The following is a 19,197-nucleotide window of genomic DNA, read 5'->3' as shown; positions in this document are numbered from 1 at the left end:
CTCACCCATTCATTCATTCATCCAACCGTCCATTCATTCACTCTTTCCCCCTCCCTTCATTCCATGTATTAATTCCATGCATTCTTTCTTTCCTTCCTTCACTTCCTCTGTTTTCTTCATTCATTTTCCCATTCATGTATTCTTTCGTTTAAGAGGAACATATGTTAATCATCTGCACAAGCTGGGCGTCTTCTGGGGAGGGCACATGGGAGGTGGGACGGGGAAGCGTTGCTACCTGTCCCCGGCCCACTACTCTCAATTTCTCTTGCTTTTCCCGGAGACAAAGGGGACACCCATGTCTTTAAAGGAGTTCTCCCTTTGGGTTCTGAATACAGAGTCTCCTGTGTCAGTTTTTCAGATCACATAGAATTGGACATGAGGATGTGCTTTTCGCAAGTGGTTTTTCTGTTGAAAAGACTGTGGTCTAAAAAAGCAGAGTGGTCATTCCTCACAGGGATAAAATACTGGTCTCAGACAGTAACAGCATCTGGTTGGGGAAGTGTAGTTCCTCATGGTGGGGCCAGGATGGGGAGGCCCCAGACATTCTGGGCAGCACTCTGCCGAGGTCCCCTTGGCAGCCTCAGCCCTAATACCAACACATCTTTTCCCCTTCCCCATCCCTATTTTCCCTGGGCCTAGCCTCAGGAGGCTGTAGGCAAATCCCACCCACGGGGTGAGCCCCAAATCAGCTGCCCAAGATTTATCCCCTACACCAAGTTCCAGAAATGCTCTTAGAAAAATCACCCCCAAGAAAACATCTCCCTTTCCCAACTCTGGCTTTGAAGGAAGGAAGCTGGGGTGTGAACACGCAGCTACTAACCAGTTTCCCTCCCACCCTCCCCATGAAACCTCATTTTATTCATCCATTTGATAGACACATAAGAAGCTTCTTCTATATGCCTGACATTGTTCTCTCTGTTGGAAGCAAAACGGAGGCTCACAGTAACAGTAATAACCAACAACTACCACCCCCCACCCCCGCTTCAAACAAACAAACAAACAAAAAAACCTGTCCCATGGTTCCAGCCTTCAAAACCCTCTAGCAGTTACAACACAGAGTAATTGTGCTAAGATAGGAGTGAGAACAGGATGCTGGAGGGGTACAACATGGGGCCAACTACCCAATGGGGTGAGCGGTAGAGGGGGTTCCATTTAAACTGGAAATGGGAAGGGAAGAGGGCTGGGAAGAAGTACCTAGTCTCTGGGAAGGCAGTGAGTGGAGGGAGAAGGGAGAGGGGAGGACAGATGGGAGGAGGTGACCCACTGGTCTCCATCCCCCACTGAAGGCTGGAGTGGGGAGGATGTTTTGAGCATGAGAGGGTGAAGAGCCATGAGGGGAAAGCCCAAGGAAAATGAGGCATCTCCTTCCCTTGGGGTCACTGTGACTTCAGACATCCTCAACTTCCTCCCCCAACCTGTTCCTTTCCCAATCTCAAAGGCTGGAGCAAAAATACAAACCTTAACTGCTTCAAAATCATCTCCATTTTAAAGCTGGGAAGCTGAGGCCCAGAAAGGTGAGTTGACTTGCCCAAGGTCAAACAATCTGAAAGTATAGAGCTGTGTTTTCCTGTTCCTGATACAAAACTTTAAAAGTGTTTTCAGTGAGGGACTTCTCTGGTAGTCCAAGGGTTAAGACTTTGAGCTGCCAGTTCAGGGGGCTCAAGTTCGATTCCTTGTCAAGGAACTAGATCCTGCATGCCACAACTAAGCCCCGGTGCAGGTGCAGCCAAATAAAAACAATGTTTTCAGTGACTTTCTTTCCTTCATTAAGGTCTAAGAAGTTGGGGGCATCCGAGCCCTTTCCAAGGACACAAGAACTCAAGGGTGTGCAGTGAGCACCTCTGTTATACCCACAGGCTGATTTTAAGGAAAAACCTACCCCATTAACCTAGCCAGAAACCTACCCGTGTCTGGCTCTAAATCCTAACACGTATGTGGCAGCCCCTTTTCTGGCCACATGAGGTCAGCATTGAGTCACTGACTGCTTCCAGCACCTAGTCTGCACTCCAATAGGAAGCCCTTCTCAGTACAATTTAGGAATGGGGACAGGGATCATGGCAGTGTCATCTGGAAAGATGACCTGGGGACTTTGACTCAAGTCACAGCATGATCCAGGTCCTGACTTCATTCCCTCAGTCCCACCCAGTCTTCTCCAAGGTCCTCTTCTCTCTCTTGTTTTCTGGTTCCCTTTGTCACACTCCCACTCCCCATCTCTGCCCACTCCAGCCAGACTCATCTTCAGGAAACAGGCCCAGTTGCCATGGTGACCAGCTGGTCAGCTGGCTCCTTCCACAGCCCCCTTTTTTCTCTGGGCTTCCAAGGAGGGGTAATGCATGTGTATGGAGAAAGGGGAGGTGGTCTTTTATCTCTTGAAAGCTCTGGGGTTGGCCAAAAGAAGTTGAGCTATCTCTCTTCCAAAGCCCCCTGAAGTGGAGCCAGGAAGGCAGTGGGGCTGGAGGACAGGAGGAAGATTAGAACAACTAAATGGGGAGTGTGAAGATCCTATCTGGGTTAGGAAAGGCCAGGATTTGGACCTCTGCTCTCTATCTGCAGTAAGTACTGAATTAGGTGAAATGAACTGAAACCAGAAGAGGAGTTAGAATTAGTTGTGGGCAGGACTTCTCAAAAATTATGGGTAGGAGAGAGACGTTGAAATGAGCCAGCAAGTGAGATTCCTCCTCTGCCATGGGGATGAAGGAGAACCATGCCTTTTGGGACCATACTCTCCCTTGGTTTGGGCAGGGAGGATGGACTCACTGACCTGGGGAAGATCACACAGGCTGGGTAGTACTGAGGTGACAGGCAGACTGAGAGCCCCCTTCACCTTCCCTGGAAAGAGAAGAGTAGCAACATGGAGACAGGACCAAGAGTAGAGGGGTGGGTGTGTGGGTGAAGGCAGATGCTCTTCTGCCCCAGATGAGGGGCAGGACTGTCGGCAGAGCAGTGGGCTTGTCCTCTATTCCCAAAGATCAGATATCCAGGTTTTGCCTCAAGCTGACCTACGACCCCTGAAGATCCCCATGGACTTTTGAATGGGAAAGGTCTGGATTCTAGGACCACTCTGTGAGTATCAGCAGGTGACCTTGAGTAAGCCCCTCACCTCCTCTCTGCCTTGGTTCCTTGTGGGTAAATGGGGAAAGCCACTATATGTCAAAGACTAATGTAGCATATGACACACAACAGCCTTCCTTGGGGCTGTGCACACAGATGGATCAAGCACAGCCTTCATCTTATTCTTTCATAATGACAGGCTTCCACGTCCTTCTTCCCCGTTAGACTTTGTGCTCCTTGAAGATGGGAAATTGTATTTTGCCTTTCTATACAGGGCACAGTAGGTTCTTGATACTTTTTTATTGAATGGGTGCATTCAGGAATGAATGAATGGCAGCTTTCTTTCTGCCCCTAACTGGGGTGGGAAAGAGCACTGTGGGTGGATGACATGAAGGGACAGGCGACCTGCAATCACTCAGCCTGGCCTGTGACCTATGACTTGGCCTCCTACACCCAAAGTCAGACCTTTAGAGATTGTTCAGTCAACTTTCTCACTGCACAAATGGGGAAACTAAGGCTCGGAGAGGGGAAGGCATTTGCCCAAGGTCACACAGCTAATGACAGAGACAGGATTAAGAATCTCTTTTCAGGTTTCCTGATCTCCGGTCTAGGGCAATGTACACACTTCATTGCTTCTCTGGGGCTTTTCTTCTAGGATAGAGAGCTAGTTCAGTGGAGGCTGGTTTCAATATCCTCTTTTCTGCCCTCTGCTAGTCCTTCCTCACATCCAGCTCCGATCCGTTCCTTTTCAGCCTTTCCCAACCTTGTTCAGCTCGGTCCGGCCTCTAAAGTCTGGCTCATGCCTTAACCCTTTACCATCCAACTGGGAATGAGGATCTTGCCTAGGGTTCCCAAACTCAATTTCCTCTCCCCACCCTCAGCCCTGGGAACTTGCGAGAACCAACGGTGGGGAGGGATGTTAGCTGGCCGCTGGCGCCCCCTCCGTGAATAGACGGAGAGTTTGGGCTTAGTTTCTCCTCCTCGGAAGAAGGATGGCGGGGATGCGGGTAGTGAGCGGGGCTGGGAGAGAGGAAGGGGTGCCGGGAGCCCCTGTTGCTTGTCCCCTTTGGGGTGGCTGTTAGGTAGGCTTGGGGAAGGCGGAGTTTGGGGGGCCGGGGGCGGGGCTCCTGTGCTGGGAGGAAGAGGGGGGGCGCGCTGGCTCCAGCTCCGCTCAGACAAAAGGCGGCGGCGGGAGCGGGCGGGAGGCGGAGCGGCGCCGCGAGGGCCTCAAGGTGACACCCGCCCCCGGCCCCGGCCCCCCCAGCCCGGCCCCCCAGCCCGCCTCCCCATCCCCATCCCCAAGCCCCTTACCCGTGGTGCCCTTTCCAGGCCCCCTCCCCCCGGCGGGGGGTGGGGAGCAGCGAGGGCCCCGCCCCCTCCGCCCCCCTCCCCAGGGCCGGCGCAGGATGCCCCCGGCCCCCGGCAGCCCCCCGGGAGGCCCTGAGCTCGACGCGCCCCCTCTACGCCATGTCCCCCCCTGGCTCGGCCGCGGGAGAGAGCGGCGGCGGTGGCGGCGGCGGCGGTGGCGGCCCCGGGGTCCCGGAGGAGCCCACGGCGGCGGCGGCTACGGACGAGGGCCTCGCCCGAGAGGAGGTGAGAGCCGGTGGCACCCCTTCCCCGGGCGCGGTCGTCCCTTCCCCGGGCGTGGTGCCCCTTCCCCCGCCGGTTCCGCCGCAGCGCGCCCGGCGCCCCGCACCCCGAGCCGGCAGCCGCAGCCGCAGTCCCGCGCCGCTGCCCCCGCCCGGCGGCCGGAGCTGTCCGCGGTGTCGGGGAAGGGGCCGCGCCGGGGGCGGGGCTGGGGGGGGGGGTCCCGGGCAGGGGGAGGGGCCTAGGGGCGGAGCCTCGCGGACCCCGGGTGAGTGGGGGTGGGGACGGTAGCCGGGATCCTATCTCGCGGAGGGAGATGCTCTCTAGAAGGCCAGGAAGGGTGACTTGGAGGTGCTGCGGAAGGCAGGAAGGCAGGAAGGCAGGAGAGTACCCGCCAGGTCCACGGAGGAAACGGTGGTGTTACCTGAGCTGGGGTCCTAAGAAGGTCAAATGTGTGCAGAGGCCATCCCCCCTGAGGTCACTGGGACGGTTTGTGTGGGGGATGTGCGCCTCTCTCATCCAACGTCCGTGTAGCATCCCCCTCCAGAGGACTCCCAGAAATCCTTCCAGGTGTTGGTACCGAGCATACCTACCCCTCGTTGGGGGCATACTCAACCTGGAGACAAAGCGATGAAGGAAAGTACCAGGGGCTCCCCAATCTCCCATGCACGCTCGTGCACACACTGCACACTGCCCTAGGGCAGAAGCACACAGGCAGGACTGCAGGGAGGGCCCCTTTCACACGCACTCTCACTGGGACAAGCACACACTCAAGTGGGCATGCAAAGGGGCACATATGCACTCCCCAGGGATGAGGCTCCCACAAAGGCACATGCACCCTAATCTTGTCTGCATGTGCTGAGTACTATTTCCTAACCCAGCCACCTATCTGTACTTCCAGATCTTTCCTTGGATTTCACACCAGTCCAGGGCCCACTGCCTGTTATTGTGCCTTTCCTCTCTCCACCTTCTCTCCCTTCCCCTGGGGAGCTTCCAAGTCCAGGCAGGGGAATGGAAAGAATAAGTCAGGATCTCAGCAGGAGGGTGTGTGGAGGGTTCCTAAAGCTAGACGGTGGGGGGAGCAGAGGGAAAGCCCAGGCTGCCACCAGACATCTGACTCAGTATACTTGTCCTTGAGTGGCTGTGGGTGCCAGCACCCAGAATGTAAAGAGAATGAGGCCCTGCTTTCTGAAGCACCTGTCTAGTGGAGGAGCCAGACACATAAACAACTCACCAGGACCACCGCAGGGCAGAACATGATTTAGTGCTTTAGTGCCTGGGTACTGAGAACTGTTTTCTCTTGACAAAGGGCTGGGCCGCAAATATCTTCCTCCTTGCCTCCCACTCCCACCCCTGTCTCCCATCCCCTCTCCCCAGCCATATGCCTCTGCCCATCTGGATATTTCCTCCTGGACCACCTGCTGCTCAGGGACACAAACCCACTGCTTTCAATCTTAGAACAGGGGTAGGATGTTAGGGAGACTTGCTAGGGACCTGGGGTCCAGAGTGTGGGGAAGGAGACAGCACTTGGGGTTTCCTGGGAGGTATGAGGGAGGTGGATGGGTCCAAGGAAGTGGCTCCTCCTGGAAGAAGGGAGGGCCCCACCTATAAAGTGGGAAGGGGATGTCAGTGGGCCCCTCCCTCCTTTCCTATAATACCTGGAAGGGGTCTGGGCTGGGGACCTGCCTTCGCTGATGCCTGTCTGTCCTCCTTGTCTTCCCTACCCACACCTTCTCCTGTTTCACTGTCATCTTTTTATGTGTCTTTGGACTATTCCTCTGGGTGCCATCCTATCCATCTGTGTCTTCTTTGCTACCTGTGCCTTCTCCCTCCATCCCTGGCTCTGATCCCTCTGCCTCTCGGGGTATCTCTCTCTGCACTTCCCCAAACTGGCATTCTGTTCCTTTTTCCTGTCCTCATGGCTCACGCTGGGTCACTTCTGTGTTTATCTCTGGTCCTGGCCTCCCATCTTGGTCTGACTCTTCTCTGCACATCCTTGTCTGTCTCTGCCTGTCATTTCGGGTGCTGGCCTCTGGCCCTCCCTTCCCGCATTCATCTCTGTACTGGGTCCTTGCCACTCCGTCTCACTCCCCAATCATCTCGGCCCTTTGCCTGCCCATCTGAGCAGCAGCGTCCCATCCAGCCCTCTTTCACCAAGTCCCTCTGCCGTGAGTCCCACTGGAAGTGCCTGCTGCTCTCGCTGCTCATGTACGGCTGCCTGGGGGCGGTGGCCTGGTGCCACGTCACCACGGTGACCCGCCTCACCTTCAGCAGCGCCTACCAGGGCAACAGCCTCATGTACCACGACAGCCCCTGCTCCAACGGCTATGTCTACATCCCCCTGGCCTTCCTGCTCATGCTGTATGCCGTCTACCTGGTGGAGTGCTGGCATTGCCAAGCCCGCCACGAGCTGCAGCACCGGGTGGACGTGAGCAGCGTGCGAGAGCGCGTGGGCCGCATGCAGCAGGCCACGCCCTGTATCTGGTGGAAGGCCATCAGCTACCACTACGTCCGCCGCACGCGCCAAGTCACCCGATACCGCAATGGAGACGCCTACACCACCACCCAGGTGAGGAGCTGAAGGGGAGCACAGGCTGGTGGTCCAGATGGGAGGGGGGTGGTTGCTGGGACCCTGACCGACTGTCCCCAGGGAGAGCACAGCAGTGAGCTCTTGTGGGCACTGCCACAGGAGAGCAATAACCACCACCATAATAATAACAGCAAACATTAGCAGACAGGTTCTGCTCTAAGTACTTAACCAATATCAAAGTCAAACAGCTAGTATATGGTGGAGCTGGGATTCGAAGCCCGGCAGTGTTGACTCCAGGGTCTGTCTCTGGAGATGATAAGATCCTACCTGGCTCCAACCGGGCGCTAAGCCAGGACAGGCTGAGGGTTCCATCAGGCGCCGAGAGCCGCCATGGGGCGGACGAGGGTGAGCGGACTGAAGCGACCCCTGCCGCCTTCCCTGGCGCCGCAGGTCTACCATGAGCGCGTGAACACGCACGTGGCCGAGGCTGAGTTCGACTACGCGCGCTGTGGCGTCCGCGATGTGTCCAAGGCGCTGGTGGGGCTGGAAGGCGCGCCGGCCACACGACTGCGCTTCACCAAGTGCTTCAGTTTCGCCAGCGTGGAGGCCGAGAACGCGTACCTGTGCCAGCGCGCGCGCTTCTTCGCTGAGAACGAGGGCCTGGACGACTACATGGAGGCGCGCGAGGGCATGCATCTCAAGAACGTAGACTTCCGCGAGTTCATGGTGGCCTTCCCCGACCCGGCCAGGCCGCCCTGGTACGCCTGTTCGTCCGCCTTCTGGGCCGCGGCGCTGCTCACGCTGTCGTGGCCGCTGCGCGTGCTGGCCGAGTACCGCACGGCCTACGCGCACTACCACGTAGAGAAGCTCTTTGGCCTGGAGGGCCCGGGCTCGGCGGGTGGCAGCGCCGGCGGCGGCGGCCTCAGTCCCAGCGACGAGCTGCTGCCGCCGCTCACGCACCGCCTGCCGCGGGTCAACACGGTGGACAGCACGGAGCTCGAGTGGCACATCCGCTCCAACCAGCAGCTGGTGCCCAGCTACTCGGAGGCAGTGCTCATGGACCTGGCGGGGCTGGGCGCGCGCTGCGCTGGGGGCGCAGCCGGGGGCTACGCCCCCACCTGCCGCTACGGCGGGGTGGGTGGACCGGGAGCGGCGGGCCTGGCCCCGTACCGGCGCAGCTGCGAGCACTGCCAGCGCGCCGTCAGTAGCTCGTCCATCTTCTCGCGCAGCGCCCTGAGCATCTGCGCCAGCCCGCGGGCCGCCCCCGGGCCCGGAGGAGTTGGGGCGGGCTGCGGGGGCAGCCGCTTCTCACTCGGCCGCCTCTACGGCTCCCGGCGCAGCTGCCTGTGGCGCAGCCGGAGCGGGAGCGTCAATGAGGCTAGCTGCCCTACCGAGCAGACGCGACTGTCCAGCCAGGCCAGCATGGGGGACGACGAGGAGGACGACGACGAGGAGGAGGCCGGGCCGCCGCCGCCCTACCACGACGCCCTCTACTTCCCGGTGCTCATTGTGCACCGTCAGGAGGGGTGTCTGGGCCACAGCCACCGGCCGCTGCACCGCCACGGCTCCTGCGTAGAGACTTCACTGTGACCCCGGGTCCCGGGACCGGCCCGACGGTCTCCTTCCGGGCCCCTTGCCGGACGGCGCGTCCCGCGGGTGGGGTAGGGGGAGTCACCAGTGTGGCCGAGGCCGTGCTGGGAACGGTGGGGGTGGGGAGGTGGGAGGCGAGGGGGCGTGGGCCAGACTCAGATGGGGCCGATCAGATACCACCCCCCCACACCTTCCTGTACATAAAGAAACAGCTGGGGGGAGGGGAGACAATCCCACCCCGGCAGAGCAGTCTCTTCCAGGCCTGCCCGCCCCTGAGTTCCTAGGGGGTCACCTCCCTTTCCGACACACACACTGGCACATTGGAGATTCCCTGTCCCGCCTTTCAATGGATCCAATGACTGTTATGTGGCAACTGCGCCCTGGGACCCGCCTTGGGCTCGGTCTCCAGGGAGAGGCCCTGGCTGTGCATCTGGGGAGGTTTGGTGGCCAGGGGGGAAGGGCCGCCCGGCTCTCTTTCCTCGCTGCAGCCTGATCCTGCCGGGGCCTCTCTCTACCAAGGGGGCAGTGGTTCGGAGAACAGCAGGGCTGGCTTTCAGCCAAGCTAATGAATTCAGTGGGTCTGAGGCCAGGCCCAGGTGTCAGCCGTGGTACTCCATCTCAAAGCCCTGGAGATGTTGCTTTCCTCTTCTTGGCGCTGGCCCCGACAAGATCCGAAGATCGGGGTTTCCTTTACGCCACTCTCACCGCTGTTGTTTATCTCCCTGGGCCCCCGGGAGGTTGCGTCCTGGGGGGACCGTACTCACCACAGCTCTCCTTCCCCAGCCTGCTCCCTGGCTCTGAAGAGCTGTTGCCAGGGTGAGGGGGAAGGCAAACTGTGGAGGGCAGTGCACCTCAGTCATTTAAACTTCAGCCTCCTTGCCTATGTTCTGGGAGGGCACCTCCTTCGGGTGGCATTCCTTCACGCTGACCAAGGCGTACGACTCAGCGGGGAGACTAGGAACAGGCCTGGGTGACGACAGAGAACTCAGGAAGCAAGTGGGAGTCGAAGAGGAGAGGGTCACGAAAAGACCTTCAAAGGTGGGGGTGTCCATGGGGGCCGCCCCTGGGCTCCCCTGTGTTGGTGGGGAGGAGTGGATAGTGGTCGTCCGCAAGCTGAGGCTCTGAGGGGCTGAGGACCTTGTCTCGAGCCCAGCTGGAAGCTCCGTTCCAGTGGCGGGGTCAGAGGCAGGCATTCTCTAAATCTTGCCCGATCCCTCTGTCCTCCGCTAGCCCGTGAGCTGAAGCCCTGCTGTGTGTCCCAGGGTCTTCAAAGGGACATGCTGTCGCCACCCCAGGGCGCTGGCCCCATGTGCTGTCCCCCACCACTCCTTCCCTGATGTGCTTCCGTGTGCATGTCTGTGTACAAAACCCCTGCCCGCCCAGCTCCCCTGGCTAATGTTTTCCCAGCTGACTTAGTGCCCAGGGAGTGAGCTCACGTTTGCAGCCGGAGAGGATAACCCTCGGCCTTGAGGCTCGCCCCTGATGCTTCTCACTTCATCTGAGCCATCAGAGCCGCTCCTCTCCCCTCTTCCTCCAGCCTGGCCAGGCCCGCACCGCCCGGGGCGTGGCCTCCACCTATGCAACATCTCCTCTGGCTCCCCTGCTCCCCTTCCCTGGGGAGTTGGCGGGGGCACAGATTGTGGGGACACCATGGCCTGTGGCGCATTGGGGTTGAGCTAAACTTTCAGGTGGAGATGGCTGAGTGAGAAGGGGAGGAGGCCGGAGAAGGGGAGGCTTGGGCAGGAGGGGACAGCTGCCCACTAGGTTTCCCTGGGCAGCAGTGCCCACCTACCTGCCAGCACTGTGCTCTTCAGGGGCCTGGGGGTTGGAGTGCCCCTCTTTCCTTTGAATGGATGTCTGCGAGGTACAGGTGGCGAGCTGTGGCCTTGGCACCCAGTTCTTGGCCAGCTGGCACCCGGATGTCACACCCTTGTCTGGGGCATCCTGGCCACCTCATGGCTCTGGGGAAGGGAGGAACTCAGCTCCCTGCCTCAGGCAGATGCCTGAGACAGAGCCTGAGCTGGGAGGAAGGGAGACGGGAGGGGCTGTGATTATTTTTGCCTGTATTGACCATTTCTGCCTAGGTCTTCTCACACTGACAGCCTCACACCTCCCACATATGCACAGACTTAGAGAAACAAAGTCTTTGGTCTATTTTCTTGGTAGCTTTATTGATTGCCAGGGAAAACGAAAACCAGAAAAATTAATCTCTAAAATTAAACTTTACACTGAATGTTCTTGTTTCTCTAATTAGAACCTCTGCTAGCAGCTGTGGCTATGTACACTCTCACACTCACACACACCCTCACACCTATAAGTTTGCACTCCGGAACTGTCAGAGGGTGTCAGGCACAGACAGACTTGAAGTTGCCCAGACAGGTACACACGTGCGGTCACTCCCAAGCCCCCTTTGGTGCTCTGCTCCGTGCCTGCTTGTTGGAAGGAGTCCCTGGAAAGCGCTCCTAGGCTGTGGTTGCAGCCTGTGACCCACCCTTTGCAAACCGGGCTGGGGGTTTGGTCTGCAGAGGATGGGCCCTGGGGCTCAGCCTGAATCCATCAGGAGATCCTCTCATGGCCTCATGGGGAGATGTGATTCCTGTGGGTGTGGCCCCAGGGCGGGCGGTCATAGTGATGGGGACTCCTGGAGGATGCCTGGAGGGTTTCATGTGTCCTGGGACAAGGGCTTGTGGGGTGGGCTGGGCCTGGCTGGGGAGAAGACAGGTCTCTGTCAACTGGGTGCATCACACTGTGGCCTTTCTGTCGTGGATTTCCAAGCGCAAAGATTGTATAAATCAAACTGGTGGATAATAAAGTTGCGGATGACTCACTGACCTCCCTCCCAGGGTCACACCTCTCTCACCATCTCACAGTTGTGTGAGCAGCTCTTTGGGGAGGCTGATGGGTCTGAGCCCCTCCCGTCACCTTTGTTTCCTCCTGCCCAGGTTGGGGGTGGGGTGGACTAGGGGTGGCATGACCTGCAGAACTGGAAGACTTAAGCAGAGTCAAGTAAGAGGGAGGTGGCATCTGCAGGGTGAGGGTGGAAGAGCCAGGCAGAGCTCTGCTGAAGCCTGGGGTGGAGGAGAGAGTGTGTGTTTGAAGGTCAAGAAGTCAAGATCTGTTTGGTAGAGAGAACAATGGTGGGGAGGAGGGTGATTGGGGAGATGGGCAGCCCCTGGAGGAGAGTCGGCCTCACAGTCTTGAAGGGTCAGTTTTCTGTATTCTTGGAAGAAGTCAGTCATTTCAGTGAGTCCGTTCATATCCTCTCCCTAGGTACCAGGGCTAAATCCCACTTTCTACCTCTATCCCAGGCTCCTTCCTCTCCTCACAGATCCCTGCAGAACCTCAATCGCTCACCCCAAGGATAGTCTTGGTCTCCCCTCCCCCGCCCTCGGGACCGGGGTGACCCTCAAGAGCAGGCATGGCAGGGGCATGAAATGAGGGGTGGGGCTGGGGCAGTGACCCAGGTCTGGCCACTGCCCCAGCCCTGTTCCCGTTTTATCCCGCAGGGTTCTCAGGGCCCTTGGCAGTGACTGGGGACATGAAGTGGCTGGGATTCAGGGCCCGCTGGCGGGCTGCTTCGCGGTTGGCACAGAGGGCCTGGCCGATGAGGTACTCGCTCTCCTGGGCGATGTCTGACAGGCGCAAATCAAACTCCAGGAGGGTCTTGTTGTCTGACATGCCTTCCAGGAGCTGCTTCCCGCCATCCTGGGTCAGGAATACAAGGGAAAGTGTCACTTTCCACCATGACTCAGGACCACACACACATGGGCAGATGTGTGCACACGTACACATACTGATACACAGACGTGACGGGAACAACTTCACAACACGATTCCTACTTTGTGTAGCGTTTTCTATCCTGTTCCATCTTATTCTCTGAGAAAAATGGTGCTTGATATTCACTACATTGGCTTTTCAGCCCCAGTGGTTTGAAAAACGTGGTGCTCCATTCTTCTGGTTCAGCCACGAGCACGGGAGACACATCTGGCTCGTGAGATATAAGGAAGAAGTTTGGAGGGAGTGGCATCTGCAAAGCTTTTTCTCGTAAAAGAGAAGAAAAGAGAGGAGTGGTCTCCTTTTTTCCTGCCTCTGAGCGTAGCCCTGTGGGAAGTACAGCCGCCATCTTGGGCCCATGAGAGTCACACAAGAGACAACAGGGCCGTGGGGCTGGGTAGGCGGAGCAGAGGTGGCTCAGAAGCACTGAGCCAAGGAACCCACCAACCCCAGAACCCCCTTCTCCCGGCCTTCTGATTATGGGACACAGTGAACATTCCTCTTGTTTAAGCCATTTCCCATTCAAGCTTTCTGTTACTTGTAGCCAAGAGCACTCTCTCTGGAGTCAGGGTCTGTGAGTCCGACTGTCCTCTGGGGAGGCTTGGTAGAGGGTGCAGGGCCCTAGCTGCAGTGCATGGAGGGCCCTCTTCTCTAGGCCTCACAGTTCCAGCCCCTTCTGGGTTGGGTGGCCCTCGCCCAGTAAGAAAAATTTCCTGTTGGGAGGCAGAATGCTGGTTTTCTATGGTTGTGACAAAACTGTATGTTGCAAAGTCAACTCAACGGGTCACTGAAGCATCTTTTTTAAAGATAGCAGACATTATACAGGAAAACATCAGCATATATCACAAGCAGTGCAAGTTACATTTCAATTACGTTATATCGATGTATGTGTTCACTAGGTGCTCATGCAAATTGCATTTCTTACTCTGAGACTTGGTCAAGATTTGAAAGACACTGTCTGTTGGGAAGGACCCAGGCTTTCAACCTGACTGGATGCTCTTGGGCAACTCACTAACCTCTCTGAGACTATTTTCCATCTATAAAGTGGGGGCTATTTTACTAGATAAGTTGAGGGCTAAAGAAAAACTAACAGATACTGGGTGCCTAGCATAGTATAGAATCCCGAGTAGTAGCAACAACTAGTAAATACTGAGGACCTAGCCAGTATCTGCAATGGTTAACTGCTTTACAGTTATAACTCGTTTAATCCTTCCATTAACCACACTTAGAGGTAGATGCTATTACTATTTGCGTTTTACAGATGGGGAAATGGAGGTCCCAAAGGTTAAGTAAATTCAACCAAGTGCTAAATGGCAGAGCTGGGGTGAGAACTGGATAAAGCCTGTGGTCCTAGCAATTTCCCGGTAAGCACCGGCAGCAGTCAGATTCCAAGCCCTCCGCCCAAGCCCCCAGGGCTTCCCCTTGGCCCTGCGTGCCCCAGAAGCCCTGGCTTACCAGCCCGATATGGTTGCAGGACAGGTTGATGCTGGTGAGCGTGGTGTTGATGGTGAGCACTTGGGACAGGAGGGTCGCAGTGGGCTCGGACAGCTCGTTGCCCCCGAGGTGCAGCGTGGTGAGGCACTTGTTGGTATGCAGGGCGTGGGCGAGCGCCTGGCCGCCCTCATCCTCGATGCAGTTGAGGCGCAGGTTGAGGGAGATGAGGTTGCTGTTGTGCCCCAGGGCGTGAGCCAGCGAATGGGCGCCGGGCGCACGCACCTGGTTGTTGGCGAGGTTGAGCACGCGCAGGCGGCTGTGGCTCAGCAGCTTGGCGGCAGCGCGCGCACCCCGGTCCCCGATGAGGTTGTGCGACAGGTCCAGCTCCTCCAGGGCCGGGTGGTCCAGGAGGCTGCGGATTAGGATGCGTGCCTTGTCGTCATCCACCTTGCTTCGGGTCAGCCTGAAGATCTGTGGGCAGCAGGAAGAATGTGCCTGCCTACATACCTCCCCCAGGTAGAGGAGGGAGCCCCAGAAACAGCGGAGGTTCTGCTCTTTCAAGAACCTGGCTAGGGGGACGTCTTCCCTGGCTGTCCGGTGGCTGGGGTTCCGAGCTCCCAGTGCAGGGGGCTCAGATTAGATCCCTGGTATGGGAGGTGGATCCCACATGCAGCAATAAAGATAGAAGATCCCGAATGCTGCAGCTGTGTGTGTGTGCTCAGTCCCTTCAGTCGTGTCCAACTCTTTGTGACCCTATGACTTGTACTCCACCAGACTTCTCTGTCTGTGGGATTCTCCTGGCAAGAATACTGGCGTGGGTTGCCATGCCTTCCTTCAGGGGATTCTCCCAACCCAGGGATCAAACCCACATCTCCTGTGTCTCCTGCATTGCAGGATTCTTTACTGCTTGAGTCATCAGGGAAGCCCATGCTGCATATGGGACCCACCCTAATAAATAAATAGTAAAAAGAGAGAGAGAAGAACTTGGCTGGGAAGGGGGAGAGAGGTGGAGCAGTAAGGGATAAAGGATTCGACCACCTGGCTGGCTTTTGGACAGGACAGGTCTACCCAGCATGATAGTGGTGCAGATTTGGTGGCGACTGGTAGGGAAAACAATACCACTTATTGAGTAATGACTACGTGCTGGGCATGCTGCTGCAACATTCCATAGCCATGATCTCTAACCCTTGGCATCCTAGTGAGATTGAACAAGTCCTCTGCATTTTACAGGAGAAAATGGAGGCTTTGAGTGGAAACTTCATTTGCCCAGAGTCACACGGTGACTAAGCTGTGGAGGCAGGTTTTGAATCCAGGTCTGTTGGATGAGTCAGCCCTTCGCTGCACCCTCCTAGACTTTTGTGAGGTGATACCCCACTCTAGTTTTGATTTGCATCTCTCTAACAATTAGCTAAGTTGAGCATCTTTTCAAGTGCCTGTTGGCCATCTCTGGAGAAATGTGTAGGTCTTCTGGACATTTTTGGATTGGGTTGTTTTGTTGTTGTTAGTGAGTTGTATGAGCTGCTTGTATGTTATGGAAATTAAGCCTTGTCTGTTGCATTGTTTGCAAATATTTTTCCCAGTCTGAAGGTTGTTTCTTTGTTTTACGGTTTCCTTTGCTGTGCAAAAGCTTATGCATTTGATTAGGATCCATTTGGTTTTGTTTTTATACATTGGTTTTAAACACATGCAAGTTTCTTCTTAAGGAAACCCAAACCCCTCATCTGTTACTGCTCTACCTTTCTCTCTTTCACAGCCAAGTTCTTGAAAAAGCTGATCTGTCTCCTCACCTCTCACTCTTTCCACAAATGCCTCTGATCTGGACTCTGCTCCTGGCACTCCATCGACATAGCTTCCCCTCAGTGACCTCCAAATTTGCTACATCCGGTCCTCAGCTCCATCCCACCCCACTGCTGCTCACCCCTCTTCTTGAAACGCCTCCCTCCCTGGACTCTATGATACAATGTCATGTCCTCCTTTTCCTCCTCTGATTCTTGGCATGCTCTCCTTCTTCCAACCAGAATATTTTGGACATACTTAACCTAAAAAAAAAAAAATTCATTGTGTATCTGAAATTCAGATTTAACTGGACATCCCGTATTTTTATTGGTAAACCCTATTTGAGTTGCAATTTCACTTTTATATGATTGCTGATTAGTGCCTTTTATCCCCACCAGACTGTCAGCTGGAGGGCACAAATGGTCTAATTGCGCTCACTGCGGAATCTTCAGCACCTAGGACAGGGCCCGGGGTGCAGTCGCCTGTTGGATTAATAGCTGGTGAATGGGCCCGGCAGAACCTTCTGAGTTTCTGCATTCCCAGAACCCAGCTTGGTCCAGGGCCACCAAGGACACTTGGTCAACGAGCGAGAAGGAAATAGGAGCAAGAAGGCGGTGATGGAGGAGGAGGGGAAGGGGAGAGGGACTCAGAGAGATGCTGAGAATGGGAGGTAGGGGGAGGCTGGGGGTAGGTGGTACCTTGAGGGTGTGGCAGGCCTTGATGGTGGCCGCCAGGGAGTAGCAGTCGCGGTAGGTGAAGAGGAAGAGGTTCCACTCGAAGTTCATGCCACAGTCCTTCACACCGTATACCAGGTCCAGCTCCTCCAGATGGCTCAGGCCAGCCACCAGGTTGTCTAGTTGGTAGTGGTCCATGGCCGGTTCCTCCATCTCCCCTTCGCTGCCGGAATCGGATTGATCCCCGCCGCGGGGCGGGGCCGGGAGCTGCACGGGCGGAAGGAACTGATCCACCCGGATGGCGCGCACGTAGTTCCTGCAGAGCGGCAGCAGGTTGAGGATCACCGCGGGGTCGGTGGTGTTCGGGATGAAGTGTTTCAGCAGGTTCTCCAGGTGCAGCTCAAAGAACATGCGCTTCCAGCTACCGCCGTGATTGTCCACGTGGCACACGGGCCACCGCTGCGTGCAGCAGCGGCGCCAGTAACTCTCATCATCGATCAGGTTGGCGGTCACAGCCAGCGGCAGGTCAGGAGACAGGTGGTTCAGGACCTTCTTCTGATGCTCTGGGAGCAGCTGCTTCAGGATGGGGTTGTCTTTGGGAGCAAGAATAGGCAAATAGGAGGCACAGTGTTGGGGACACTGCACTGTGGTACCCTGGGCTCAGCCTGTCTGTCTGGGGGCACCCAGGAAAGGGAAAGACCCTCCTCTGCCTTCAGGGAGCCCCAGTCTGTGAGAAGAGATAGCCTTCATTCCCAGGGAGGCCCGATCTGAGGAGGGACACACCATCCCTGATCTGGGGTGGTCCTGGTTGAAGGCGGACATCTTAGCATCTGGTCTCAGGAAGCTCTCTGTCTGAGACAGAATCCCAGGTCCAGCCCTCAGTGTTTTCTTAATCTAGCAGAGGAGGTAACTCCTGACTTCAGAGGCTCCCAATGTGATTTGATTCATTCATTTCAAAACAAAAACTTTTTTTTTTTTGAGCACCTACTATGTACCACAGGCTTCCTAGTTGGTGTTAGTGATAAAGAACTTGCCTGCCAATGCAGGAGACATAAAAGATGCAGAGACATGGGTTTGATTCCCGGGTCAGGAAGATTCCTTGGAGGAGGGCGTGGCAACCCACTCCAGCATTCTTGCCTGGAGAATCCCACGGACAGAGGAGTCTGAAGTGCGACAGTCCATAGGGTCACAAGGAGTCAGACACGACTGAAGTGACTGAGCATACACACACACACTACGTACCGCGTACTATCCTTGCACCCTAAGTGCTGAGGATACAAGAGTGAACAAAACCGAGGGAGGCACTCCATCTTACTAGCGGAGGCAGACTGTAAACAGGTCTAATGAATATATTGTAGGCCTGGTGGTGACAGGTGCCGTAGACAACACGATGGCCCTGTCCTCAGAGAGCTCCCCCTCTGGTAGGAGAGGTTGCCGACTCATCTTTGAAAAGGATAAACATTAACTGAGACTAATGTATGGGACAAACCAAGGATCTATACATGCCCATAGAAGAGAGAGTGGAGGATGGTCAACCAGGGAGGGCTTTCTAGCGGAGGAGGTAGATGTGGTTTGGGCCAGGCTTTGCTGGAGAGAGTGGGAAAAGGAAGGAGAGGGCCTAGATGTATAGGGCACAGAGCGGGATGGGGGAGGGGTCTGGTGGGGCCTGGGAGGGGGGATGGCTGGAGAAACTGACTTGGCCTCAGGGTAGGCGGAAGGGAGGAGGTGAGTGGGGATAAGGACATTTTCCCACAGGAAATCAGTCCTGAATATTCATTGGGAGGACTGATGCTGAAGCTGAAGCTCCAGTACGTTGGCCAGCTGATGCAAAGAGCTGACTCATTAGAAAAGACCCTGATGCTGGCAAAGATTGAAGGCAGGAGAAGGGGATGACAGAGGGTGAGATGGTTGGATGGCATCACCAACTCGATGGACGTGAGTTTGGGCAAGCTCTGGGAGATGGTGAAGGACAGGGAAACCTGGCGTGCTGCAGTCCACGGGTTTGCAAAGATTCGGACATGACCAAGGGACTGAACAAGACAAGAGGACATTGTAGGAGAAGGCAGGGGCTGCCCCCAGACCCAGTTCTGAGGCCTGGCCTCAAGGCAGTCCCCTCCTGCTCTGCCCCACTCCTGGCCTTCTTGCTCCCAAGTGAGGAGGGGACAGACTCACTCTGGAAGTTCTTGACAATGTGCTGAATGCAGAGCTCTGTGAGGAGGGGCACGATGGCCAGCGACCACTCAGCATCCTCAGCGATGATCCTGCGCATCCGCCGGACCCCAGACCCAGAACCTGGGCCCGTGGACTTAGCCAGGGGTGGGATAATCGGGGTGGGCTTTGAGGGCTGTGGGGCTATGCTCGAAGTTTGGCCCACAGTGGAAGACCGGTCCTGGGTGGAGGTTGAGGACCGGCTGGGGATTGACGGTGACTCTGTTGTCTGGGTATCCTGCATGCTGGGGCTTGGCAACACAGGGACAGGTGGCCCCTTGGTGATGGCTCGTGACGGGGAGCTTCTCAGACAGGCAGATCCCGGGTGCTGGCAGGAACCTGGAGAAAGGGGAGCAGGAAGGGTTGTTATTTTGGAGGGTTTCGGTGGGCATTTACCAACAGACATAGCACAGGGTGGTTCTGAAGGGCCAGTCTCCGGACTAGAGCAGGTCCAGGTACACACCCCAGCAGCTGGGTGGCCTTGGGCCGGTTATTGAAGCGTTTTGAGTTTCAGATGCTTCCCCTGTGAAATGAGGATAGCAGTTACCAATAAGATGATTGGGAAGAGAGACT

The 19,197-nt window shown here is 56.4% G+C and overlaps 2 protein-coding genes across 2 annotated transcripts; one reads left to right on the top strand and one right to left on the bottom strand.

The window, feature by feature from the left end:
* The first annotated feature begins 4,518 nt into the window (after positions 1 to 4,518).
* Positions 4,519 to 8,758, top strand: TMEM151B (transmembrane protein 151B). The gene is made up of 3 exons (XM_055574673.1): positions 4,519 to 4,644; positions 6,767 to 7,207; positions 7,619 to 8,758. Exons 1-3 carry the CDS (start codon positions 4,519 to 4,521, stop codon positions 8,756 to 8,758), a joined length of 1,707 nt encoding a protein of 568 aa, XP_055430648.1.
* Positions 8,759 to 12,253: 3,495 nt separating this feature from the next.
* TCTE1 (t-complex-associated-testis-expressed 1) lies at positions 12,254 to 18,868 on the bottom strand. The gene is made up of 4 exons (XM_055574672.1): positions 18,589 to 18,868; positions 16,441 to 17,009; positions 13,988 to 14,437; positions 12,254 to 12,463 (listed from the first exon to the last, which is right to left on the bottom strand). The coding sequence occupies exons 1-4, from the start codon at positions 18,866 to 18,868 to the stop codon at positions 12,254 to 12,256; spliced, it is 1,509 nt and encodes a 502-aa protein (XP_055430647.1).
* Positions 18,869 to 19,197: the final 329 nt, after the last annotated feature.

This window comes from Bubalus kerabau, chromosome 3 (assembly GCF_029407905.1).
Source record: "Bubalus kerabau isolate K-KA32 ecotype Philippines breed swamp buffalo chromosome 3, PCC_UOA_SB_1v2, whole genome shotgun sequence".
NCBI lineage: Eukaryota > Metazoa > Chordata > Mammalia > Artiodactyla > Bovidae > Bubalus > Bubalus kerabau.
The sequence above is the reverse complement of the archived record's forward strand: the minus strand, read 5'-3'. Positions and strand labels throughout refer to the sequence as shown.

Bases quoted from the DNA above. Each gene is read 5' to 3' on its own strand.
- TMEM151B (XM_055574673.1), top strand. From the start codon at position 4,519: ATGTCCCCCCCTGGCTCGGCCGCGGGAGAGAGCGGCGGCGGTGGCGGC. The intron at 4,645-6,766 runs GTGAGAGCCGGT...CCATCTGAGCAG, and splicing joins AGGGCCTCGCCCGAGAGGAG to CAGCGTCCCATCCAGCCCTC. The intron at 7,208-7,618 runs GTGAGGAGCTGA...CTGGCGCCGCAG, and splicing joins ACGCCTACACCACCACCCAG to GTCTACCATGAGCGCGTGAA.
- TCTE1 (XM_055574672.1), bottom strand. From the start codon at position 18,868: ATGCAGGATACCCAGACAACAGAGTCACCGTCAATCCCCAGCCGGTCC. The intron at 17,010-18,588 runs GTGAGTCTGTCC...TTGCTCCCAAAG, and splicing joins CATTGTCAAGAACTTCCAGA to ACAACCCCATCCTGAAGCAG. The intron at 12,464-13,987 runs GTAAGCCAGGGC...TTCCTGACCCAG, and splicing joins CCTGCAACCATATCGGGCTG to GATGGCGGGAAGCAGCTCCT.